The sequence below is a fragment of the Carettochelys insculpta genome, chromosome 1, assembly GCF_033958435.1.
Source record: "Carettochelys insculpta isolate YL-2023 chromosome 1, ASM3395843v1, whole genome shotgun sequence".
In the NCBI taxonomy this organism is placed as follows: Eukaryota; Metazoa; Chordata; order Testudines; family Carettochelyidae; genus Carettochelys; species Carettochelys insculpta.
Genome location: NC_134137.1, coordinates 74,741,618 through 74,769,369, shown reverse-complemented (window position 1 = coordinate 74,769,369; position 27,752 = coordinate 74,741,618). Strand labels below are relative to the sequence as shown.

The 27,752-nt window shown below is 44.1% G+C and overlaps 1 protein-coding gene across 1 annotated transcript in view; it reads right to left on the bottom strand.

Annotated features, from left to right (window-relative positions):
• Positions 1 to 2,236: 2,236 nt before the first annotated feature.
• Positions 2,237 to 27,752, bottom strand: part of TDRD3 (tudor domain containing 3) — a 345,653-nt gene continuing 320,137 nt past the window's right edge. The window contains exon 13 of the mRNA XM_074988725.1: positions 2,237 to 2,329. Coding sequence (XP_074844826.1) covers positions 2,282 to 2,329 — 48 coding nt within the window. The 3' untranslated portion in view covers positions 2,237 to 2,281. The remainder of the gene's footprint in view (positions 2,330 to 27,752) is intronic.

Genomic DNA, 27,752 nt, shown 5'->3' with positions numbered 1-27,752 from the left:
AGCAAGTGCCCAAAAACATTTCTGGCTGGGGGGGGAGAGAGGGGCTGTGGTCTGTGCCTGCAGAGCCAGTTGAAATGTTGAAATAGTTGAAGTAGGCTCCCCAACTATCTTAGCTGCTGGGGGAGAGTGTCCCCAGTGGCAGCATGCCCCACTGGTCTCTTGCTAGGCATGGGGGGAGCTTTCAGTGGGGGACCAGTTGAATTTGTTCCCCCCACATATCTTAGCGTCGGGGGAGACTCCCCTCAGTAGCTGCTAGCCCCTCAGATTCCTCCCCTCCGGAGGAGACTTCCCTCGGTGGCATCAAGCCCCCAAATATTTTAGCCACCAGAGGAAACTTCCCCCCAGCAGCAGAAGGGCCCCAACAATTTTTGGTGGGGGGTCAGTTGAAGTAGTCCCACCGAATATCTTAGTTAGTGGGGGAGTCCTCCCCTAGGTGTAAGCAAGCCCCCAAAATTCTTTCCCGCTCTTGAAGCCCTAACCATGCACAAGCCATGACATGGTGCTGCCTGGCAGCATGGTCAGCACTGAATGGCAAGCACATCCTTTTATTCGATCTGGGGCTATCTACGTGATGTTGTTCAGTGCAGGAAAGACCCCGGTGATGTGGCGCCTGTGGAGGAGGGATGGGGGTTTGTGCACAAATGTAAACCACTGAGAAGAAGTTTCTCAGCCTCTTATGCAAGCACGACCTCCCACAACAACCTTGTTCCCATAGGGTGTGGTGGGGCAGCAGCTGGCACCAGGCAGTGCAGAAAAAAAACAAGTGTAGAGACAGAACCACGAACTCCAAGCAGGGGCTATTTGTAGTAGGTAGATGAGCTCACAGAGCTAATAGCAAAGAAAGAAAGTCGTTTCTCAGCCTCTCAGACAAACATGAGCCCACAACCACAGGCTTCCTGGTCCCACTTTGAAATTCATGGTTTTCATGTTACCTAATTCCTGAGCACCTGGAGAGCAGCAGCCAGAGCAGAGCACTGAGGAAGTATTGTGGGGTACATACAGGACACCTCTGGAGGCTAATCAATTTGATTTTAAGTGGTAGCACTTCCACAATGGCCTTTAAGCAAACTTTTGAATTCCAGCTTGACACTACCCCCATCAGCTATCGACGATATTATAACATTGATATTAGTGCCTCCTACATTGAGCTATTGGTATTTACAGCAAAGACAGTCAGGTGGTAATATCAAGCTAACTGCCTTAAGTTTGAATTGATCTCATAGCATAGATGCAGCCACCAGGAGAAACCTCTAACACTAGGGAAATCATCTCCATGCATTGTACATCACTCATTCAGTAGAACTGCAAGTTACCGTTAATTGTTATGGTAGGGCTGCTCAACTATTGCAATCACTAACACTAAGCTAAGTCCCCAGACTTCCCAAATGAAGTTCCATACTGACCCTACTTCTCTCAACAAGGGCCAAGCTGGGGGAAAAGGGGAAAAATTCTTAACAAAATCTCTCTTGGAGAGCACAAGAAAAAACATCAACTCTCCTCCAGAAATGCAGAGAAACTTAGGAAAAAATGATCAATTCAGCAAGCAAGACAGGAGGATTCAATTTAAATAAAAACAAAACACACATAAATTCTGCCTCCATTCCAAAGGAGTACCAACAAACTTGTCACTGAAGGTAGTGTTCCTGGGACTATGTTCCTCTAACTGTTCATCTGATTTCCTGTCTGGAAACTACAAGAAATTATGTTTACCTTTCATTGGTGGTTTGTTCAACACTGATGCTCCAGGTCAGCCACGTCAATTTCGAAGTGCCGCAGCCGCCTGCATGCTAATGAGGCGCTGAATATGTATTTCAGCGCTTCATTAGTAAACTTTGAAATGGCCATTTGCATGGCCATTTTGAAGTTTTTGGCTAGTGTAGACATAGCCCTTAAGTTGCTTCCAGTCGCACAATTCTATGATTTTATGTGCAGATTATTATACTTTCCGGAATTTTTCCTTCAGTCCTTGGTAAAAGCATTTGGGAACAGAATGTAGTAAGTAGTAAGAGCTGGATATGCTATTAAATACAGTACAGATGTGAGAGAGGTATCTCTTGAGTGGGTCTCTTCAGTCACAGTGGTGACTATCTCTCAGGGGTGCATAACCATGGTCTCTTGAGACTGAACGGTACCTACTATCATAGTTTAGTATTTTTGAACTTGAATGCATACCTCTGGGGGCCCACAGACTATGTCTAATGGGTCTATGGATGTCTGTCATTACCATAGAACAGTGGTTTTCAACAGGTGGCCCATGGATACTTATGTCCAGATGATATATCTAAAATTTCCAAAAAGATACACAATTCCATTCAACATTTTTAGGGACCTGCAAATGAAAAAAAGATTGAAAACAACTGCATTAGGGATTTGGGTTCTGTCTACATTAGCACAGTAAATTATATACCACCTGAAGCACCAACAATTAAGTGCATTCACCTTACCCACCCTCAGTCAGTTTAAATTTGCCCTTGAATCCACATTAATGCAGCCCTAAATCAATTAAGTGTGCATATATATATTGTGCATACACAAACAAATACCACCTTCCTTATTCCCCAGTACTGCAAAACATGTGAATACATCCTTGAATCCTTTCTTATTCAGCAAACTTTTAATCACTTTAATAACTTTATGCACATACGTAAGTACTTTGCTAATAAAACTGCTGAATAAAATCTTAGGTACAACTCCAAATTAGTTGATGATCTACATAGACTCACAGAAATGTAAGACTGGAAGGAACCTTGATAGGTCATCTTTTTCAGTCCTCTGTACAGAAGCAGGACTAAAGGTATGTCTACACTTCTGGGAAGATCAACCCTGTCAAGGTCGATCTTCCAGAGTTTGTTTTTGCACACCTAGTGGAGACGTGGAATTGAACTGTCTGGGATTGGCAGTCAATCCCATACTCCTCACTATCACAAGGAGTAAGGGAGAACAACAGGAGAAATTCTCTCATTGTCCTCTCTCCGTGTGGAGTGCCCGGCAAGTCAATTGCAGAAAAGTCTATTCTAGCTGTGCAAGTACAGTAACTAGAATTGCGTATTTGCAATCAACTTACCTCTTTAGTGTAGACAAAACCTAAGTGTTCTGTAGACCATCCCCGATAGGCATTGGCCTAACCTCTTCCTAAAAACTCCACAATCCTAGGAATCTGGTCCAGTGCTTAAACACTCTGACAGCTAGGAAGTTTTTCCTAATGACCAACCTAAACCTCTCTAGCTGCAGTTTAAGTCCATTACTTCTTTTCCTATCCTCAGTCTTTATAATGAGTCTGAACTGCAGCATTTGGCCCTAATTAATCAAAAAATAAGTTAAAAGGTAGTGGAGCCAAAAGTATAAAACTCTTAACAGATGTTTGGAGAAACTAATTCCCACAGACACAGAAAATATTAATATTTCCCAACAGCAGGACTCTAGAATACTTTAGAAACCAAAACTACCTAGTTATGGAGATAATTCACTCATGTTTTCAATGAGATTGGAAGCACTGAAGTATGCTAACTATGCTAGGCCTAGATATTTCAGTTCAAATTATGACACCGAATTGGAAAAGCTAGATTGCTTCCAAAGGCAATCAAAATCCCTAAAGCATCTGGCTGTTTTGAATAATGCATAAGAGAAACAGGTTATTTAAACTCCTTAAAACATGTAAAAATATGTCTATTAAAATTCTAAGCTTTACAGTCTCAATCCATAGAAGTACATGTGCCTCGAAAAGCATAAATAATCTTAGACTAAAGTAATGCAATGTATATTTAAAATAATGCATTGCAGAGTTTATTCACTGATCATTGGTGCACCCTTGGGGCATCCAATAAAAATGAAAGGTGTAGCAAACCTAGTGTGTTTAGTAAACCTTAGAGAAATAATCCAAAGGACCTCAGATATTTGATATTTAGCAGTATAAAATGGAATTCACCTTGGACAAATGTAACCCTTGTCCCCACTGTTCCAGTCTTTTCCATCTTCCCATCATGGCTCCCTCTGCAAGTCCCAGAATCACCAGTCTACTGCTTCCCCTCCCCACCAGTCCACTGCTTCCCCTCCCCACCAGTCCAATTTTACACGAAGGCCACCTCTCCACGAGAGAGTTTTGTTGACAAAATGCATTTTGTTGACAGTCTGTTGACACAATGAGGCACTGCTGCTGACAGCATTCTGCCTCTCTGCGATGAGGAATAATGCCTTTGTTGACAGTTTCTTTTGACAAAAAATCCATGTTGATGCTCCAGTGGGGCCTCCTATTAACAGCCAGGGCTCCTGGTTCACCGGGCAGGCCTGTCTGCTGAGCTTCCAGTTAGCCATTCTGTCAAGAGAGCAGCCAGGCAGTCTGGCCGCTCTCTGGCAACAGAGCAGATTGCTCTTTCGATCTGCTTTTGTGTATGGACATAATCTGTTGGCAGAAATTTTGCCAGAAAACCTTCTCCAACAGTGACTTCTGTCAACAGATCGCTGTACTGTAGGCACAGCCCAAGAGTTGAGTAAAGTAGCATTTGCGACTCTGCGCTCTCTTTTATCAAACAACCTGCCTGAGATAGTTTGGACCTGTGCCGTGTTCTGCGTGAAGAAGTCACCACACATATTTCATGACCGATTTAGATTTTGCTGACTAACTTCGTAATTAAATAATTAATTGTAATTGCTAGCTTAACCATAACTTAACATAATTAATTAAAAGGTTTGTGACCTTGTTTCAAATTAGCCACATTTTAAAATTCATGAACTGATTTTCTGTGTTATTTTTATTGATTTGCTTGAGGTAGTTCTCTCTCTCTTTACCCAGCAAGCCAGGCTGACTAGTGGCCAGCACCTGCATGTTTTTCTGTCTCAAGAAGTTATGAGCAATGTACAGCAAACCCTTGAAATGCACAATTTTGAGTTGTGCTCAACTCACTTAACATGAGTTAAGTGCTACTCCAAATCCCGCTCCCCCTGTCCCTGGCTCAAACTCCCAGCACACGTGGCCCTGGTTCAAACCCCACCACACAGCCCCAGTTAAAAGCCCCTCCCCCCCAAACAGCCCAGCTCACCACCCCTGCACATGGTTGCAGCTCCAGCTGACCACCCCCACCCCAGTTCAAGCCCCCCCCAACCCAGTTCATGACCCCCCCACACATGGCTTTGGCCCACTCCCACCCTGCCCTGGTTTAAACCCCACACATCCAGCTCTGGCTCATCACCACACCCCCATCCTCATTGCAGCTGTAACCCACCCCAGGCTTAACCCCCTGCCCCCCTCCCACAGCCCCAACCCACCACCAGGCTTAACCCTCCCCATTTGCCACCCCCCAGACTCCAGGATTTGCCTTTCAAAAGGAGCCCCAGGAGCTCCAGCTGCAGAACGTGCATTCTGCCAGGGAAAAAAGCCACCCCTGCCTGACTCATGCAAAATTTGAGTTACATGAGAGTGTGTGGGAACACATCCCTCCTGCAACTCAAGCAACAACTGTTCTGCCAGCAGTTACCACACAGCTCTTCTAAGCAAGCAAATTTATTCTTAAAAGAAAAGCAAGCTGTAAAGAGAAAATATAATAAGAACAATACCCAGATTTAAATACCCACTAATAGGAGGAGTCACCCATCAGCTGTATGGGTCCCTCATAATCCAAACTTTTCAAGCCCTTCTGCAAGGATAGAAGAGAGATTAAAGAGACGAGAACGTTTCATCGGGGCGGGGGGGGGTGGTATTATTAAGGTATATAAAATTATGAATGGTGTGGAGAAAGTGAACAAGGAAAAATTATTTACTTGTTCCCATACTACCAAAACTAGAGAACACCAAATGAATTTAATGGACAGCAAGTTTAAAAGAAATAAAAGGAAGTTCTTTGTCACACAATGTATAATTAACCTGTGGAACTCCTTGCCAGAGGAGGCTGTGAAGGCTAGAACTATAATAGGGTTTAAAAAGGAGCTAGATAAATTCATAGAGGTTAGGTCTATTAATGGCTATTAGCCAGGATGGGTAGGAATGGTGTCCCTAGCTTCTGTTTGTCAGATGTTAGATATGGGCCGTGCCTACACTAGCCAAAAACTTCGAAATGGCCATGCAAATACATATTCAGTGCCTCATTAGCATGCGGGCAGCCGCGGCACTTGGAAATTGATGCAACTCGCTTCTGCACAGCTTGTACAGAAGGGATCCTTTTCAAAAGGACCCTGCCTACTTCGAAGTCCCCTTATTCCTATGAGCAGATGGGAATAAGGGGACTTCGAAGTAGTTGGGGGCCCTTCAAAAAGGAGCCCTGTCTGGATGAGCCGCGCAGCAGTGAGCCGTGTCAATTTCAAAGTGCCGCAGCCGCCTGCATGCTAATGAGGCACTGAATATGTATTTCAGCGCTTCATTAGTAAACTTTGAAATGGCCATTTGCATGGCCATTTCGAAGTTTTTGGCTGGTGTAGACACAGCCATGGATGGCAAGAGAGCTATCGCTTGATCATTACCTGTTAAGTCCACTCCCTCTGGGGCACCTGGCATTGGCCACTGTCATCAGACAGAATACTGGGCTGGATGGACCTTTGATCTGACACAGTGTGGCCATTCTTACACTTTCATGTCTCCCTTGGACAGAATGTTCTGTGCGTTTGGTGGATCAGAATAAAGCTTCTGTGTCAGTTGAATCTCTCCCCTTTTAATACAAAGCCCTTTCTTTGTCTCCTAGTATCTGGAAAACCCCGTTTGAATCACTACATGTGAACAACCCCAGGAGATGGAAATTCTCTGGAGCTGTTTTACAATTCCAGAGCTAACCATGACCAGCTGCTTTCGTTGCTATAGGAGTTTGCTAACTTTCCCTTCCACTGCTGGAGTGGAGCACAGTGATGCATAACCTATTCATATATTTAATACAACAGTTCCAAAGTTATTGCCCTGGGATGCAGTAGTGCTTCACAAGAGGTAGTTCATTAAAGGAAAGAAAAAGTATTTCATATCCTTTATCATAAACAGACTTGAATTTACATGTCTGTGACACTTGATAGGTAAGACTGCCCACCAAGTTGCATTATAAAACCATGTGTTCAGCAGCTCAGAACTTTGCCAATCTTCAACCATTTGGGTCCTCAGCAGCACCTTCCCTAGAGGGGATGTGGGGCCTGGGACAGCCCACCTCCACCCTCACCCCATCTCTTCCTGCCCCTGCTCTGCCCTATCCTTCCCCCATTGCATCCATTCCCCAAAGCAATGTGGCTCAGGTGATTACCAGGGGACCTGGTGCCATCAACAGCAGTTGGGCTCCCCCATCTCACTGCAGTGGAGGGAAGCAGAGCAACCCAGACCCAGCCAGCTGCCCTCTCTCAAGCCTGACTTCAAACCACATGGTTTGGAAGGCAGTACAATGGGCTGGGACCAGGTCACTCTGCTTCCTGCCACTGTGGGAAAGTGCTGCAGCCAGGTTACTCTGCTTCCTGCAACTTCAATGGAGTGGCACAATCCGGCTGGGAGATGGCAGAATGAAGCAAGCTGGGGCTCAGTCACCCCACTTCCAATGCCACTGCTAGCAATGCCAAGATCCCTAGTAATCCACCAGCCCATCCTGGTAGATCCTTGGTAATCCACCAGATCAACATGCAGGGGGCACAGGCACGCATTCCTGGCCCCCACCACGGAAGGAAGGCTTCTCCCTTTCCCTCCACAGGATTGTTCAGATCACAGCAGATGGCCATGAACTGGGGAACACTCTGCTCCCCAGTGTCTAGCTGTGTCAGGAGACAATGGAACCTTGCCTTCAGGAACCCAAAGATGCACTCAACATGCTAGCATGCTTGTTTGAGGTGGATGTTGAACTACTCCAGGGTGAGGGGCCAGGTGCCCAGTGTAGGGCCTCATGAGCCAGGGCATGAGTGGATAGGCGGCATCCCCCACCATACATAAAGGCATGTCCACATCCCCAATGACCAGCTCCTGGTGAGAGTTGTAGGTGCCCATTTCAATCCTCCGGTATAGGACAGAGTTGAGGAACCCCCTCGTGTCATGGGTCCAGCCTGACCACCCCTCATAGGTGTCTAGGAACTGTCCACAGTGGTCCACCAAGGGCTTCAGCACAATGGAGTAATAACCCTTCCGATTGATGTACTGTGCTGTACTGTGGTCTGGGGCCCAGATAGGGAACTGAGTCCCATTGATCACCCCAAAACGACTGGTGAAACCAAGGGCTTTGAAGCTGTCCATGTCAGTAATTGGAGGGGTAGCTGTGTTAGTTTGGATCTGTAACAGCAACAAAGGGTCCTGTGGCACCTTATGGACTAACAGAAAAGTTTTGAGCATGAGCTTTCATGAGCACAGACTCACTTCATCAGATGCTGGTCTTGGAAATCTGCAGGGCCAGGTATAAATAAGCCAGAGCAAGGGTGGGGATAACAAGGTTAGCTCAGTCAGCAAGCGTGAGGCTTACTACCAGCAGTTGATCTGGAGGTGTGAACACCAAGGGAGGGGAAGCTGCTTCTGTATTTAGCCAGCCATTCGCAGTCTTTGTTTAAGCCAAAGCTGAGGGCGTCAAATTTGCAGATGAATTGTAGCTCAGAAATTTCTCTTTGGAGTCTAGTCCAGAAATTTCTTTGCTGTAGGATAGCTACTTTTAAGTCTGCTACTGTGTGGCCTGGGAGATTGAAGTGCTCTCCTACGGGTTTTTGTATATTGCCATTTCTGATATCTGATTTGTGTGTGTTTATTCTTTTACGTAGAGACTGTCCAGTTTGTCCGATGTATATAGCAGAGGGGCATTGCTGGCACATGATGGCATAAATTATATTGGTAGATGTGCAGCTGAATGAACCCACGATGGTGTGGCTGATCTGGTTAGGTCCTGTAATGGTGTTGCTGGTGTAGATATGTGGGCAGAGCTGGCAACGAGGTTTGTTGCATGGATGGGTCCCTGAGTTAGAGTGACTGTGTTCCGGTGTATAGTTGCTGGTTAGGATTTGCTTCAGGTTGGCAGGTTGTCTGTGGGCAAGGACTGGTCTGCCTCCCAAGGCCTGTGAAAGTGGGGGATCATTGTCCAGGATGGGTTGTAAATCCCTGATGATGCGCTGTAGAGGTTTTAGCTGAGGACTGTAGGTGATGGCTAGTGGTGTTCTGTTGGTTTCTCTCTTGGGCTTGTCCTGTAGTAAGAGGCTTCGTGGCACACATCTGGCTCTGTTGATCTGTTTTTTCACTTCCTCAGGTGGGTATTGCAGTGTCAAGAATGCTTGGTAGAGATCCTGTAGGTGTTTGTCTCTGTCGGAGGGGTTGGAGCAAATGCGGTTATATCTTAGCGCTTGGCTGTAGACAATGGATCATGTGGTGTGTCTGGGATGGAAGCTGGAGGCATGAAGGTAGGTGTAGCGGTCAGTAGGTTTACGGTACAGGGTGGTATTGATGTGGCCATCGTGTATTAGCACCGTGGTGTCCAGGAAGTGGATCTCCTGTGTGGACTGTTCCAGGCTGAGGTTGATGTTGGGGTGAAAGTTGTTGAAGTCCCGGTGGAATTCCTCCAGAGTCTCCTTCCCGTGGGTCCAGATGATGTAGATGTCATCAGTGTAGCATAAGTAGAGATGGGGTGTTAGTGGACGAGAGCTAAGGAAGCGCTGTTCCAGGTCAGCAGTCAGTAGCTGTCGGGGGGTGGCCAGCTGCCATAGGGCAAAGGCAACCCACTTCCCAAGGGGGAGAACAGGCCAAATGGTAGTGTCCTGTCATCGGAGGGTGGGAGTGAGCCAGGTACAGAGCTCCATGAAGGTATCTTTGTACATCCAGAAGTTCTGGAGCCACTTCTCGTTGTCCCATTGCCCCACGGCCAGCTGATCTCACTAGTCAGAGCTGGTGGGGCAGCTCCAGACCTTCCTGAGCACCCTCGGGGGTGAGGGTGGGTGGGGCACTTGGGCATCATGGGAGTACTCCATGAGCAAGCTGGCAGGCTCCTCCTTCCAGAAGTGGTGGAAGATGGTCAGCACGATCACTGGTAGCACCTGCAGCAGCTCTTCATTGGTCCAGGAAAGCCTGGGGGCTGCTCTGGCATGCTTGCAGTCAGGAAAGATCTGGGTTTCTTGTAGCTGGCTATGGAGCCCTGCAACAGTTTTGCTTTCCAGCAAGGACGTAAGCTAGCTTCTGCATGGGCAGGGAACATGGTTCAGGGTGTAGGGGGTGCCCTTTAAGGGTTAGCTCAGCCAGAAGGCCTGGAAGGACCTGGCATCCATGCAACCCTGTCTTCTGGGTTTTGGGACTGGTTCTGCTGACAAAGCAGCCAGAGCATTTGGCCTCTGTCTGTGGGCAGAGCGGATCACTTTTTCAATCTGCTTGTATATGTAGGGTACAGTCTGTCAACAGAAGTTTTGTCAGGAAATCCCTTCCATCAGTAAATTATATCGACAGATTGCTGTAGTGTAGGTGTAGCCCATGTGTGCTAACCCCACAGAGTGACTAAGCATGTTCTCTCCAGCCCTGGGCTATGGTAACATAGAAGGGCTTTTCCCTTAATGGCTACCCATAGCTGCTTTGAGTCAGGATGGAGCTGGACACTGCTACTGAGAGAATGGAATGTCTCTCTTGCTGTGAATGAGGTCTTTGCTGGCAGAGAGGAAAGGGTTGGGACAGGACAGGGAAGATAAAGGAGTAGACTGGTTTCACCTGGAATGGAGAAGAGGAGAGAAACTGCAAATGGGAGCTGCAGACTGAAACTGTTTGGACGCAGAGAGCCAGCACTGGAGGACAGAGAGGGAAATGAAGGGTGGCTGGAAGCTATTAGAAGAGAGGGAGACTATAAGTTTATAACTAGGACTGTCAACTAATCATAATGAAGGTAACTCAAAAAATTGTAATTGCTGCAATTTTAATTGCAAAGCTAAACAATGGAATACCAATCGAAATGTATTAAAAATTTTAAATGCTTTTCTACATTTTCAGTTACAATGCAGAATGCAAAGTATACAGTCCTCACTTCATTTTAATTACAAATATTTGAGCTGTAAAAATCATAAGAGAAATAGCATTTTTCCACTTGCCTCAGACAAGTACTGTAGTGGAATCTCTTTATCATTAAAGTGCAGCTTATAAATGTAAAGTGTTGCATAACTGTACTCAAAACCAAAACAATGTAAAACTATAGCACCTATAAATCCACTCAGTCCTACTTTTGCTTTAGCAAACTGCTAAAAGAAACAAACTTGCTTACATTTATGAAAAATAGCTCTGCCTGCTTCTTATTTACAATGTGACCTGAAAGAGAGAACAGGTGTTCACATGGTGCTTTTATATGTCAGACATGCTAAACTTTCATATGGCTCTTTGTACTTCAATCATTCCAGAGGACCTGCTTCCATGCTGATGATTCTCCATGTTAATTGTATTTATGATTCATTGTATGTGAACTGTATGTCTCCTGCTCTGTGTTTTACCCACATTCTGTCATCTGTTCCATGTTTTAGCAGTCTTGGAAGATGATACAGCACCTACTCATTTTAAGAATACTTTCACTGCAGATTTGACAAATGGCAATGTGAGATTTCTCAAGATAGCTCCAGCACTTGACCCAAGGTATAAAAAGCTGAAGTGCTATCCAAAATCTGAAATATGAGGTGTGGAGTGTGCTTTCATAAGTCTTAAAAGAGCAACACTCTGATGAGGAAACCACAGAACCTGAACCATCAAAAGAGAAAACCAATCTTCTGCTGTTCGCATCTGATTCAGATGATGAAAATGGTCCACACTGCTTTGGGCCATTATCAAGAAAAAACATCAGCAGCATGGACACATGTCCTCTGAAATGTGATTGAAACATGAGGGACATATGACTCTTTAGTGCAACTGGCATGTAAATACATTGCAATGCTGGGTACAATGATGCCATGTAAATGCACGTGTTCATGTTCAGGTGACATCGTAACAAGAAGCAGAGCACATTATTTCCTGTGAATGTTAGCAAACGTTTGTCTGGGGGGGCAAGCAGTCGGACTGAGTGGTCTTGTAGGCTCTCAAGCATTTTGGTTTTGAATGTAGGTTTTTTTGTACATCGTTCTACATTTGTAAATTCATCTTTCATGATAAAGTGATGGCACTACAGTACTTTCAGGTGGATTGAAAAAGCACTATTTTAAATGCAAATATTTTAATAAAAATGAAAATATAGTGATCACTCTACACTTTGTATTCTCTACTCACAGAATACAGACCTATTTCTGGCTCTCCATGTTCAAATGAATATAACTGAAAAAGTAAAAAAATCCAAAATATTTAAATAAATAGTATTCTATTATTGTTTAACAGTGCATCCAATTGCAATTAATATTTTTATTGCTTGACAGCCCCACTTTAACTATTTTGCCTTTAGACCCGAGAAATAAATGTGTGAAATAAATAATCCACTAACTATGACTCTGAGTAGTTGAAAACATGTACAAAAAGGGTGATTTTTCCAAATACGGTACTCATTTGAAATACTAAAGTGCTCATTGTTATTACGACACATTTCCAAGAGAGAGATTTTGGTTTTCTCTGTTGTTCAAACAAGATACAGTTTAATGAAGAAATGAGTGTTCCTCATCTTTACGATTTATTACTCACGATTCTTCTATTTGTTGTTTCAAGTATGAGATTTAGCATTCTAAATTAATAATTTGTGATACAAGGTGAAGAAACTATAATCTTGAAAAGTTACAGAAAATAGCAATGAATTTATGAAAGATCCACCCTCTTTATAGCAGGAAGTTTAATACTGCTTGGAGCTAATGTCTGTGTGTCTCCAGAAACATTTTCTCTTTTAAAAAACAGAGTAGTTGGGTTTTTTTCCCTCCCCCAAACTGGAGATCTCCTGGATGGATTATGGGAAGAAAATGCTTATTTTGTTAGCAAACGTGAAGAAATCTTGTTTAAAAAAAACAAAAAGCCTTTGCTGCTGAGAGTTTTCTTTTCTTTATCATGAATAGCTATTTATCTGTAATAAGTTTTGAGCAACAATTGCCACACAATAGCTCAGAGGGGGTTAAATGCATTTAAGAAAAAAGTTTTGTTTCCCCTGAAAGGCTAACATACAATAAAAATATTTAAAAATAAATCTTCAGCCCATCACTAACAATGACAAACACTGCAGACAAACCTGATATCAGTTTAATTGTACTAAACCCAGAAACTCCCTACTGCACCATAATATTATGGGAGCATTGGCATGAAAAGCACGCTGGGATATATTAATATGAATAGCTGATAAAAATGTGATAGTTGCAGAAAGTTCAAGCATAGGCCGCATCACCCAGGACCACGTTATGCAAGGTTGATTGCAGCAACCTCACCCAAATTCTCCTTAGGAGATAGCCTTCTGGAGATTAGCAGAGACCTACCTATACTAACCACTGATTTTGGTCAAGCCTGTCTTCATGGACAGCTAGAGAAAGATCTGGCAGGTATGCTCCATTAAGCAAACAAGTGCACAACTTGAGGTTGCTGATATATCTTGTGCTTCTCCTGAGGTCCAAGTGGTATCTAAAGCCAAGAGCAATTTTTTCCCTCCTAGCAAGAACAGTATTTTCCTCTCTGATCTAAGCCTTCTCACCATTCTACACCTTGGGAGTATGAGGCATCTCAAGCAAGTACAGAATGTTTGAGGCCTATGCTTGAAGCAAGGTAACCTCACTGGCAGCTGTGTAGTGGCTACTGGTTCCCAATTATTTCATGGGTGAAATTCCAGGTGTTGGTTTCAACATATAAGTCCTTCTGGGGTTTGGAGACTGCCTTGTTCTCCTGTTGACATAGGGGCACAGCTAAGATCACCGTAACAGCTTGAACTGGAACCCCTCACCTCAGATAAAGAATTCTTTGGGAGGGGACCTTCACTTTGGACTCATTCCCTTTACTTTGTCAGCCACAGCACAGATTTGTTACCTGTCCACGCATGCCACATAAACCATTTTTTCTGAGACTATAGAGATGATAGTATGGCCTGAGCTGATTATATCAACAGACCTCTCTTTTGGATTATTTTCTTGGTTTTATCGTATAAAATGGGCATGAAGGAATACATGAAAAACAAATATGAAGTTCCTCTGCATTTCAGAGCAGCTGGAAAAGGAAAGAGTTGGTGGGCAAGTCCACTTCAAACATCCCATTGCAGTATTTAAGTAAATGAAAGCCATTGACTTTGGGTTGTTGGCTCTCCTGGGCCGAAGAGACAAGCAGGATGAGAAAAGAGAAGATGTGCCAACAGAGAGAGGGAGGCGCATGGTCAGAGCTGCTTTCCTGACCAGAGGGTTTGTGCCTTTCTGCTGTTTTTAATCTATGTTGAAATCGGACATTATGTGTATATACTTTGTAAATACATTATAGCAGACAAATCCTGGGTTTATGTCACTAAGACTGGAGCCACACTGAAGGTCAACCCCTGTGCTCCTCATGAGAGGCAAGGAATGGGGAAGGTTGATGGAAGAAAATCTCCCATCAACATTTCTCTGTGCGAACAGACATGGACTTTCACCACAAATACATCAATTTTATTACACAATTGGTCTGGCTAAAATTGTGTATCGGCAGTCACCTTCTGTGTCTGGTATAGACATAGCCTGAATTTATTTCCTGACAGGTAACTGTCCCATGGAAAAACCTGAAAAATATGAGCCCTTTTAGTAAAATAACAATATTTATTTCAGCCCTGATTCTGCCTCTCTGACCTGGACATAGTACTGTGTGACAAAATCTGGGCCCTGGTATTTCTATTATGTAAAAAAATTAACTAAAAAGGAAACTTACATTCACACACACACACACACACACACACACACACACACGACAAGAAACAGAATTTTAGAACCCAATGCTTCATGCAACTCAACATGCCCTGTTACTCACAAAGAATCCTAATGAAGTCAGTATGAGAGGAGTAGCCATATTAGTCTGTATCCTGCAACACCTGAAAGTCCAACAAACTTTTTTGGGCATAAACTTTTGTGGGCAAAAACCCACTTCACACATCTGATGAAGTGGGGTTTTGCCCGTCTTATGCCCAAATAAGTCTGTTGGTCTTTAAGGTATCACAAGACTCCTTGCTGTATTTAATGAAGTCAGTGGTGTTCTCTGTGTGAGTCATGCCCCAGACGTACAAAATGAAGCCTTTAATTTGCTATTGATGATTCAATAGTACTGAAGCAGGGGCATGTGCAAGGTGGGGAGCAAGCAGGGCACAGCTCCCCCAACCCACCCAATAATCGGCAGGATCACAGAACTCCTCCAGCCGTGGGACTAGGGTGGAAATACTGAGTTCTTCCACCCTGGGAGCATGGCTGGAGTACATACAGACTATGCTCCTCCAAAAGAGATAAAATGTTTCTTCCTGCACACACTCCATACAGAAAGATGAATTATATCAGGTCCACTTGTCAAAAATAGGGTGGATTCTTGGTCTTGAAACATTCATATTTATAACAGCTGTTTTAGGGAGCTTCAGGGACCAAGGAATGCAAGCTAGGACCCAAAAAAAGCCCATGTAGAGGCAATATAGAATAGACCCAGCGATGGTATTAAAAGACAAAGTTCCATAGAATATCTTATCTGGAATTTTCAGTACAGTGTATTAAAGTATAATGTCCTAATACTTTACGTATAGATTTTAAGCACAAGTTTATCAATTGTTATTGTATATTTAAAGCAAAACTTAACATATATGCATAAGTATATTGTCAGTTGATTAACTTTATGTCTCATTAGTATGCTCCTAAGCCTGAAGTTTGTTACTAACAAATTTTCAGGAAACTAATTAATTTTTCATATGTCATTTTCATAGACTTAATTTTAAAATGTTTAATTTTATCTCAGTCAGATGTTTATATATTGAAACTTTCAAAACAATATTAAACGGGATGTGAAAAAGCTAGAAAACAGCTTCTTCCAAATATTTATGCAGTGAATTCCATAAACCATACCATTAATAATGCTGCAAGAGAACAATAATAATGAGGAGAACTATCCATCATAGGTTTCATGTAGAATATCCGAATCATGAGGTATTTAATGCAAACAAACTGTATCATATTTATGCAATCGTTTTCAAAAATTGCACCAAATATTTTCTTCAGAGTGTCTGACAAAGTTCTGTTTGCTTTAATTGTTTTATTAATGATATTTCTTAAAATCTACAATAGGCAAGAAATGCCAGTCTTTTGAAAATTGATGTTCACCATTACTTGAAAAATGGTTATGACATTTGGTGATTAGCTGCTAGTAATATACATCATCCATCTTTAATATCCATAAGTAAAGCGTAAGGGAAGATATAACTTGGCCCAATGATTCTCTAAACTATTTGTTTTGCAAACCACTTTTTCAGATAAATAGCCTATCATGGACTTCTTTCCTGCCTAATCACCTACCTAATACTGACAAGTATCAGAGAGGTAGCCATGTTAGTCTGTAGCTTTGAGAACAACAAGAAGTCTTGTGGCACCTTATAGACGAACAGATATTTTGGAGCATAAGCTTTCGTGGGCAAAGACCCACTTCATCAGATGCATGAGTGGCGGGGGTTCAGAGGGGTATTTAAAGAGGGTGGTCCCAGTAAGAGGGAGGGCCAGAGCTGACAAGGTCTATTCAGCAAGGTGGAAATGGCCCAGTATCAACAGTACTTATCAAAAGAGGAAAAAACAAGGTAGATCAGACAAGGGGATGTGAGCCTTTGTCAGAGTCTAATGGGGAGCTATTAGCACCCAGAGCAGAGAAACTGCCTTTGTAAGTAACAGAGAGGAAGCCGTGCTAGTCTATACACTATCAAAACAAAAAGCAGTCAAGTAGCACTTTAAAGACTAGCAAAATTGTTTATTAGGTGAGCTTTCGTGGGACAGACCCACTTCTTCAGACCATAGCCAGACCAGAACAGACTCAATATTTAAGGCACAGAGAACCAAAAACAGTAAGCAAGGAGGACAAATCAGAAAAAGATAATCAAGGTGAGCAAATCAGAGAGTGGAGGGGTGGGGGGAACGTCAAGAATTAGATTGAGCCAAGTATGCAGACGAGCCCCTATAGGCTACGTCTACACGTGCACGCTACATCAAAATAGCTTATTTCGATGTAGCGACATCGAAATAAGCTATTTCGATGAATAACGTCTACACGTCCTCCAGGGCTGGCAACGTCGACGTTCAACTTCGATGTTGGGCAGCACCACATCGAAATAGGCGCTGCAAGGGAACGTCTACACACCAAAGTAGCACACATTGAAATAAGGGTGCCAGGAACAGCTGCAGACAGGGTCACAGGGCAGACTCAACAGCAAGCTGCTCCCTTAAAGGGCCCCTCCCAGACACAGTTGCACTAAACAACACAAGATCCACAGAGCTGACAACTGGTTGCAGACCCTGTGCATGCAGCATGGATCCCCAGCTGCCGCAGCAGCAGCCAGAAGCCCTGGGCTAAGGGCTGCTCCCCACGGTGACCATAGAGCCCTGCAGGGGCTCGAGAGAGAGCGTCTCTCAACCCCTCAGCTGATGGCCGCCATGGCGGACCCCACTATTTCGATGTTGCGGGACGCAGATTGTCTACACGTGCCCTACTTCGATGTTCAACTTCAAAGTAGGGCGCTATTCCCATCCCCTCATGGGGTTAGCGACTTCGACGTCTCGCCACCTAACGTCGATTTCAACTTCAAAATAGCGCCCAACACGTGTAGCCGTGACGGGCGCTATTTCGAAGTTGGCGCCAGTACTTCGAAGTAGTGTGCACGTGTAGACGTGGCCATAGTGACTCAGAAAGTTCCCATCACAATTTAAACCATGTGCTAATGTGCCGAATTTGAATATAAAAGCCAGCTCGGCTGCTTCCCTTTCCAGAACGGTGCAATAATTCTTCTTCAGTAACACACATACCTTGCAGTCATTGACAGACTGCTCCATTCCATTAAAATGTTGGCTAACTGGTTTGTGGATCTGGAGTGTTTTGATGTCTGTTTTGTGCCCATTGACCCTTTGTCTAAGGGAGTTAGGAGTCTGTCCAATATACAAAGCATCTGGGCATTGTTGGCACATGATGGCATATATGATGTTAGTAGAGGAGCACGAGAAAGTGCCCCTGATTCTGTGAGTAACCTGGTTAGGTCCAGTGATGGTATTCCCAGAGAAGATATGTGGACAAAGCTAGCAGCGGGCTTTGTTGCAAGGAAAGGTTCCAGGACTGGTGTTCCTGGGGTATAGACTGTGGCTGTTAGTTAGGATCCTCGTGAGGTTGGGAGGTTGTCTGTAGGAGAGAACAGGCATGTCACCCAGGGCCATCTGGAGTGTAGCATCCTGATTAAGGATAGGTTGTAGGTCTTTAATAATTCATTGCAGTGGTCTGAGTTGGAGGCTGTAGGTGATGACCAGTGGTGTTCTGTTCTTGGCTTTTTTGGGCCGATCTTGGAGTAGCTGGTCTCTGGGTATTCGTCTGGCCCTGTCGATTTGTTTTTTTTACTTCTCCTGGTGGGTAATTCAGGTTTATGAATATTTGGTAAAGTTCTTGTAGTTTTTGGTCTCTGTCAGTTGGATCAGAGCAAATGCGATTGTACCTAAGACTTCTAACTCCCTTACACAAGGGTCAATGGGCACAAAACAGACACCAAAACACTCCAGATCCACAAACCAGTTAGTCAACATTTTAATGGAATGGGGCATTCTGTCAATGACCTAAAGGTATGTGTGTTACTGAAGAGACATTATCTCACCGCTCTGGAAAGGGAAGCAGCCGAGCTGGCTTTTATATTCAAATTCGGCACATTAGCACATGGTTTAAATCGTGATGGGAACTTTCTGAGTCACTACAGGGGCTCGTCTGCATACTTGGCTCAGTCTAATTCTTGACCTTGCCCCCACCCCTCCACTCTCTGATTTGCTCACCTTGATTATCTTTTTCTGATTTGTCCTCCTTGCTTACTGTTTTTGGTTCTCTGTGCCTTAAATATTGAGTCTGTTCTGGTCTGGCTATGGTCTGAAGAAGTGGGTCTGTCCCACGAAAGCTCACCTAATAAACTATTCTGCTAGTCTTTAAAGTGCTACTTGACTGCTTTTTGCCTTTGTAAGCTGTGAGTCATTCCCAGTCTCTGTTTAATCCATGGTTAACGGAGTCAAATTTGCAAATAAATTGCAGCTCAGAGATTTCTCTCTCCATTTGATTTTTAAAATGTGACATCATCACAAGACCTAACACCAACTATACCATCAAAGGCTCCTTTACCTGCACATCTACTAATATAATATGTGCCAGCAATGCCCCACTGCAATTTACATTGGCCAAACTGGACAGTCTCTCCGTAAAAGAATAAATGGACAAATCAGACATCAGGAATGGTAACGTACAGAAGCCTGCGGGGGAACACTTCAGTCTCCCTGGACACTCAGTGGCAGACTTAAGGGTGACAATTCTGAAACAAAAAAATTTTAAAAATCAAATGGAGAGAGAAATCTCTGAGCTGCAATTTATTTGCAAATTTGACTCCATTAACCATGGATTAAACAGAGACTGCAAGTGACTCTCAGTTTACAAAGGCAGTTTCTCTGCTCTGGGTGCTAATAGCTCTCCATTAGACTCTGACAAAGGCTCACATCCCCCTGTCTGATCTAACTTGTTTTTTCCTCTTTTGATAAGTACTGTTGATACTGGGCCATTTCTACCTTGCTGAATAGACCTTATCAGCTCTGGCCCTCCCTCTTACTGGGACCACCCTCTTTAAATACCCCTCTGAACCCTCCCCCACTCATGCATCTGATGAAGTGGGTCTTTGCCCATGAAAGCTTATGCTCCAAAATATCTGTTTGTATACCTAATACTGTTTTCTTCTTAAAAAGTTGTACTCTTGGAACATCAGAAAAGATTCTGTGGAAAATCACTGTGTTTAGCTACCTTATTATCTCCTTTGTATCTGTGGAAGTTAGAATTGTCTAATGGTAAGAGAACACTCCTGAAGACAAGTGTTGTGAGACCCTGAAGAGAAGAGATGAAGAGTGAGGTAGAAGTGTGGAGTAAGAAGTGAAGGAAAAGACAGAATAATTAGAAGATATAAAGAACGAATTAGAAAGTTGTGAGAGAAAGGAAAAGGATGGGGGATGGAGGAAAAGAAACAACAAAAATAAGGGCAAATGTAAATTTTTACAATTGTTTTGTAGGTAATATATTGCTAAAATACTATAATAAATTACATATTCTCTGAGTTAGTTGGTAGGGGACATTATTGTGTAAGGGTGAAGGAGATTAGGAAGTGTGGCTGTGAATGGGAAGTAGTATTTTTTGCCCGAGACAAATTCTGCTGTGCTTATTCAGTCAAAATTGACACTGGTTACTTTTTATGAGAACACTCAAGACAAATAAAAGTTTAAATAAGAGCAAAACAAGAGAGCCAGCAAAAATAACCTCAGACTGTCAAAGTGAGACACACACCTCCCCCAGAACCCTGCTAATGTTTGTGCACTTTGAACTCGGTTCACAAAGGAAAGGGCAGCGTTTACTCCCAAATCTTCAATGGCATTTCAGGTGCCTTGCTCCTGTTCTTCTGACCCTCTAGGCACCTGACTGACAGGCTAGAAAGAGGTACCTCCCTCCTCCCAGTCTTTTCTTTTGTAAAGCTGTAATGTGGGAGGTTTTTCTGGGCACCACTGACAGGGGCAAACCACGTCAAATTGCTTAAAATAGGGCTACTTACAGTACAAGACTGGGGTCCTCCACTGTAAGACACACCAAACCAGTCACAAAGAGCACTTCTGTTGCCACACTGGCATGTGTGAAGTCACACATGCAATTCCCTTGCACACTCCAGCTTCTCCCACGCCTTACACAGATGAGAGGTTATGAAAACCAATCCCACCAAATCTGAACAGGTTCTTCCAATCCCAAAGGACCAGCCAAGTCCCCAGGCCAATGTATACCTCAGGTCTTACCCAAAAGAGCACACTGTGCCAATCCTTTGGGACCTAAAATATACAGGTTTATTAATAAAAAGAAGTAAAGACTTGGCTGAGAATAAAATTGTTAAAGGAATCAAATTGCATACACCAGTCACAAAGTTCTTGATGCAGGCTTGCAGCAGAGGAGGAATAGACTGTTATCTTGTAAGTCTCTGGAATATGCACTTTGTTAGAATGCTTTGTCAGTCCTTCTGGGCCCATGTTCATAGCAAAGATGATTCTGATGTGATGAGCTGGAGTGAAGACAAAAGCGGAGGAGCTCTCAGGGCCCCCTTTATACCGTGGCCCATGTGGAGGGAATTTCATTGTTCTTGCTGTGTGCAAGCATATCCTAGATGGAGTCTGCCACATGACCAGGTCACCTGTCCAAGTCCTTTTGAGGCAATCAGCCATTGCCTGTTTGCTAGATTGCATGTCTACAGCCAAATTTCTCCTACATTGATTGGCACCTATAAGGCTTTTTTTCTGTCAAGAACTGCTTCACTTCACTGGGAACCCTTTTCACAATAGGTTGCCAAGCCTCCTGCTAAGGTCTCCAAGAAACTAAAATTTCAAATACAAGTACAGAGCTAATACCTACAACTTCAGATATAAAAATGATACAAACGTGAGCAGTAAAAACAGAATTGGTGAATCATAAGCTTTCAATAAACACCTCATTTTTCCCACTTTGCCCAAGACCTGGTGCAAATACAGAACAGTGGTTGCAACAATGTTTTGCATGTTCAGCTCAAGATCCAATAATATCACAGAAGTTTCTCCTGAAGGGTTGCAAAATTCAACACCCACAGTTAGAGCACTCACCTGGGCTGTGGGGGATGTGGACATAGATACACACACAGTCTCATACCTCCAGATGGATTTTGTATGAGATAGGAAAGCTTTCAGTATGCCACCAGATTGTCCCTCGCAGGCAGAGGAACACATGGTTTGAGAATCCCACTGGGACTGAGGAGCATAAGCGAGGGCTCCAAGCAACTCGTTGATTTGAGGTGGGCACCAGGACTTAAGTGGTATTCCACATACCCGCAGCAGGGCCAACAGCCACTGCAGCCCTGAGGGCAAGGTGGGAGGAGAGGCCAGCTCCACGCCCCCGGAAGAGGAGGAACCAAGGGTGGAAGGATTGGGGCCTAGGGCAGTCAGCCCTTAGCGCCTCCTGAACCACAGCCCTGCCCACCCCTCAATCTCCCTCTCAGCTGCCCAGAGCACCACTGCTGCGGTGTTTCAAGAGGTCCCAGGGCAATTCCCCATTTACTCTCCCACCATCTGTGCGCCAGCAGACCCACCAGTGGGAATTTAGTCCTGAAAGGAAATTTAGGCACCTATAGTACGAGGCAGCTGCTGAACAGCAGTTTTGCTCTGGGTCAGTCTGAAAGCATGTCACCCCCACCAAAAGATATTACCTCACCAGCTTTGTCTCTTTCTAGTATTCTGGGACCAGCAGGTCTACAACACCACTTCATATGACCATGGTATCTAAAAAAAGCAGTTAGGTACTAAATCCTTTTGTGAATCTAACCCTGGGCCACTTTCCCATACAAATGCTCACACTGAGTTCCCGGTCACTTTACTCGTACGCACATGTGCAGGATCAGGACAGCAGCACAGAGAAAAGTTGACCATATTCTTGGAATTGTTAGTGGTAGCTCCATCGTTTGTCAGTGACAAGCTGCAAGTATGAACAATAGAAGGAGGCACTTTGCTGTATTTATTTTATTCTTATATTTATTTACATAGATCCTTTCCTATCATTTAAATTATATTTGGCTGTATTAAATACAGTTTCATTCAGCCTATTTCATCTTCTCAATTAACCCAGGAAAAGGAACCTCTTCTCCATGACGAGTTCAGGTTGGACCCCAATGCATAATCATATATGTGTAATAATTGTGTAGGTTACCCGGTGTTTTCTCTGAAAGTTTTATTATGCATAGGGATCCTCTTTTACCCCCAACTGTAGTTTTGTATCATTCTCAGGCTATATATATCTGACAGCCTAAATTGTAGTTCGAAACAGGCTATTTCTAAGCAGTGCCAAATGCTGAAATAAATGCTATTTTGATGCATGCCTTACTCCTCCTGTAGTAAGGTGCACAGGGATGCCAAAATAGCACACCCATCATTTCAGAAAAATATTTTGAAATAACAGGTGCTTTTTAAAGACCCAGAGCAGCTATTTTGGGACACTAAGATATCGTGAAATAGCTCTGCCGTGTAGATATAGCTTCTGAGAGATACTTCCATGCCTCCTAGCTACAGCTGACAAGATCCATGTGCCAGCAGGGGCAAAGTAGGGTTTTGTGGGGCACCTGAGACAGAACAAGGGGGGATCCCTTCCACCTGCACTCTCCCCTGCCCTGTCTCCAGCATTCCCACTTGGGAGCAGAGCTGGGGTGCAGGCACTTCCTCTGTTCCACCCACCCACTCAGTGGTCCTGCCAGGGTGCCCCTGTACCCCCGATACCACTCCTCAGAAAGAATGCCAGCAGGCAGAGTGAGTTAGGGAAGTGGGAGGTGACACCACTTTTCCGAGATCCTTCAATTGGCTAGGGACACTGGGCATTGGCCCCAATGATCCAGTGCCTAATCCATCACTGTCTCCTAGCAAAACAAAGCAGCAAAAATGTAGCCCTTTAAAGACTAACAAAATTATTCAGTCGGTGATGAGCTTTCGTGGGACAGACCCACTTCACATCTCCTAGCATGAGTCATCAGTAATCACTCTGGAGATTTATGCCGGACACTGGCAATGAGCTTAGGGTGAGACAAAGAAAAAGGTGTTCTGCTGTCCAGTTCAGTCGGGGATCTGCCACCCCCCTACCTAGCACCATGGGATTTTCATCAGGTTACACATCTGAGTGAAGTGAGAAGGATGAGAATTTGGTACACAGGTGAGGTATTACCAGTTATTTTCCTACAGGTAACCTGTGCACTATTTTTTTTCTTGCTTAGTTTGAGGACAAAGCTCCTGTCAGATTATTTCAGTCTCTCTCTTTTCCTCTGTTTCATACTGTGTCCCATTAATGCACAGTCTGACATCTCAGCTTCACAAGAGCCCATATCACAGCATCCACCAAAACTGCTGAATTACATTTACATTTACATTTCATTGCATCACAATCTAGAAAAAAAGGTGGCTGAACTCAAGCCCCAACCCCACCCTGCCACAGACCTGACATCCAACCCCAACTCTAACCACCTGCCGTGCAGGACCCAAGCTGCTCCTGGTGGGACCCAAGCTGCTCCTCGGCAGCTTAACTGCCTGCCATGCAGGGCCCAAACTACTCCCACACATGCAGGCTCAAGTTGGCCCCCAGCAGGGCCCAAGCCCTGCCCTCAACATGGGGCCCACCAGGCTGGCTCCCGGCAGCGCACAAATCTACCCACGTGGCCCCAAGCCCCTACCCCAGTGGTTTGCCCCCCTCCTCCATTCTAATCCCTGCCCGCATGGTGAAACTCCCCCATGCAGCCACAATGTGCCACACCACTTATATCCCACTCCCCCTGCTCCTCACCCACCCTATCTTACCCTCTACCTTGCCACTGCCTCCTCCACATGGCCACCCCCTGCTGGCATTTCACAGCGGGGAGTGAGTGGTGGAGGGGTCAGCCAGATGTGGCTGGGTCCAAGCTGCAAATGGCTCTTAAAGGTCCAGATGCATCTTGGACACAGCCACCAAGCCGGCTTTTGAAAAAAGGTGCTGCAATGCTGTTGAGGGGTGATACAGCAGAAGAAAAACCCTGATTTTCATAGGATTACAGAGCTTAGTAAAGCAAGCAGGATGAAAATTTGGTACACAGGTAAGGCGTTTCAGTCTCTTTCTTTTCCTCTGCTTCATACTGTGTCCCATTAATGCACAGTCACATGTCAACAGCATAAGACCCCCATATCACAGCATCCACCAAAACTGATGAATTTCCCTACCCATTTACATATAATTTTTATCACAATCTGTCCCACAACCACATCCTACGACCTGCTCGCTTTCACCATCTTCTGTGTGCTTATCACAGAGGTCTGTAACAAGTGGGTAGTCTGATGCATCATGTTAATACCTAGGCACAGCAGCAGACAACTATGGCTAAGTCTGCACTGCAAAAAATATCTGCAGCAGCGAGTGTCAAAGCGAGGGTCAACTAACTCAGGCTATGGGGCTCTAAACAGCAGGGTGGCTACTCCTGCTTTCACTGGAGTATGGGCTCTGAGGCTATGTCTACACTCGGGAAAGTAAGTCCCCTGCAGATAAGCAATTCTAGCTGTTGCTGTTGCCTAGCCAGAATTGACATATCTGCAATTGATTGACCTGGCCATCCGCACTGAAGGAGGTCAGTGGGTGAGTTTTTCCCATTGACTTTCCTTACCCCTCACATTTTGTGAAGAGTACAGGGGTTGATGGCAACCCCTGATGGGTTGATCTCACGCATCTGTCCTAGATGCGAGAAAGCAAACTCCCTGAGCTGGTTAATCTTCTGGGTTAGTGCAGACATCCTGAGACCCATCACCTTCATCAGCTTTCACAACTCAGACTCCAGCCTGAGCTGGGCCATCTATGCTGCTGTTTTTAGCCCAAACAGTTGAATTGGGGTCTGAGACTCTTTGTCATAGTTTTTTTTTTCTTCTCAGTATTAATATACCCAGCATTTCAATCTCAGCTGTAACTCGTTGGCTTTTATGTGCATCACTTAGGCCCCCGCAATTACTTTGCTGGTGGATTTCTAAAATGCACTTGTACAATCAACAATTCTCACAGCACAGGACTCATCAGCTGCACGGTATGCTCATTATTGTTTAGTTTGCTATACTTCACTGACACTAGACTGTAAAGGAAATGGATCCTGATTCTTTTATTGTCTGGTGAATTTTTTTGTGAAGGTTTCCAACCCCCACAGGTGCTTTTCATCAGCTCTACAAAGGGACAATGTGAACAGTGGCATTTCTAGCTGGCTGTCAAGAAGAAACAGAAATAATTAAGTGAAGGCTGGCATATACATCAAAACAAATAATTTAAAAACTCATAACCACAATAAGGCACTACAACCTGTGTCAGACTAGTCACCAGACTAGATTTTTTCCAGTTTAACTGGCAATACCAATATCCCCTTTTGTGTGTGTAATCAGGAAATGCAATCACTGATTCATTATAAAGGTACCCCTTTCTCAGCAAAGAACATTGAACATATTAACATCACTGCTACTCCTCAGCACACATATATCCATTTTCCTGCTGTCATTATGAAGTGAGGAACAAAAGGAAGAGAGAAAAAATAAAGCAGAGCACTTGGTGAATTCTGTTGTGCACTTGGCTAGAAGACGTGTCTTTTAGTTTGTGCAGTACAGGCTCATGCATTAAGCTCCAGAGGTCCCAGATTTGAACCTGCCTGATGATGACCAGGATCCATTGGCATTACAAGTGGTGGTGCATCTAGGTAATGAACTGGGAAGTCACTGAAGCCTGGGAGGTACTTGCTCAGCTAAGAGAAGTATGCAACCCATGCCTCCTTGGTTGGACACTCTGGCTCCGTCTAGGGACAACTAGAGCTTGATGAGTCTGCTACAACCTTGGCTAAAAGACACAATGGTGCCTTATTTGATCCCAGACACTGATGACTGTGATCTATCAGTGTTACACATGCAACAAAAGAGGCAGCCAATAAAGGCATTCCTCTTGCCCACCAGAACTTCCCAAAGAGATTGGCTAGAGGTATGATCCAGCACATCATCTCATTTTCTTTCTTTCCTCGCTTCACCTTTCTAGTGTCTTGCATCTCGTGTCTTCTAGTGTCTTGCAATCTTTCACCCAGCCAAGACCATTTAGATGCAACTGTAACCCACACACCTATGTGTGGTTCACTGTCCCATGTAGTGGCACCCTAGACAACTTCACAGAGAAAGAATAAGTGTCCTCTATAGCCTAAGCTGAGAGTCAGCTGGCCTTTAGCTTGAGCTGTACAGGGGCCTGTACTAAGATCCAGAGGTCCCTGGTTTTGAGCCTGCCTGTCGGCAGTTGCACAACTTCATCTCAAGATTATCCAAGTCAGGCCAAGTGTCAGCCCTTCTCCTCCTAGGGGAGATGGTTGACTCTAGCATACACCCAGGCCTTGAATCTGTGAGGAACACAAATAGGTAGCACAACAACCCAATGTTGCCACTAAACTAACACCTAGCACACTAGATTATAAACCTGGTATCGACAGATGGTAGCTGTGGGTGTGTACCAATAGTTGTCATTGCCAAAGAACAATAGTTCTCAACCTGTTTCACATGGCTCCCCAAATGTCTTCAGATTATGTCTAAGATTACTAAAGGATTCCACCCCTCCATTTGTTATTTTGAGGACTCTGCAAATAAAAATACCTTTGCACTAGAGGCTTGAAACTGTATCCATTCAAGTCAATGGAAACCACTTGCCCTAAGTTAAAGGCTTACAGGATGTAGCTCTACAGAAATGCTTCGCATAATGTTGGTGCTGTGCCAATAACAATTTACTAATAATGTGAGTAACTTAAAAAGAAGCTGGCAGCATGATTTTAAAAGATGCTTTGAAAGATTTATTTCTGGGTATTGTTATGTATATCATAGCAGTAACCTCATATTTCTGCAGGAAATAAAAACCAGTGGGAGTTAATGAAGTTCGGAGAAGGCCTCTTTCAACTCGCCAGTAATCAATGGGAAATACATTGGTCTGAAATAATTAGGGCAGTTTAAAATAAAAGATCCAAGATAACCTAACAATAGTAGCTACGAGCCTCTTATGCAAAATGTTGGTTTTTACAGCCCAGCTTAAATGTAGACTCTTGAAAACTATACCGATGAGACAGAAGAAGAGTTACCACTGGGTTAAAGAAATAAAAACACATATCTGGCAATTT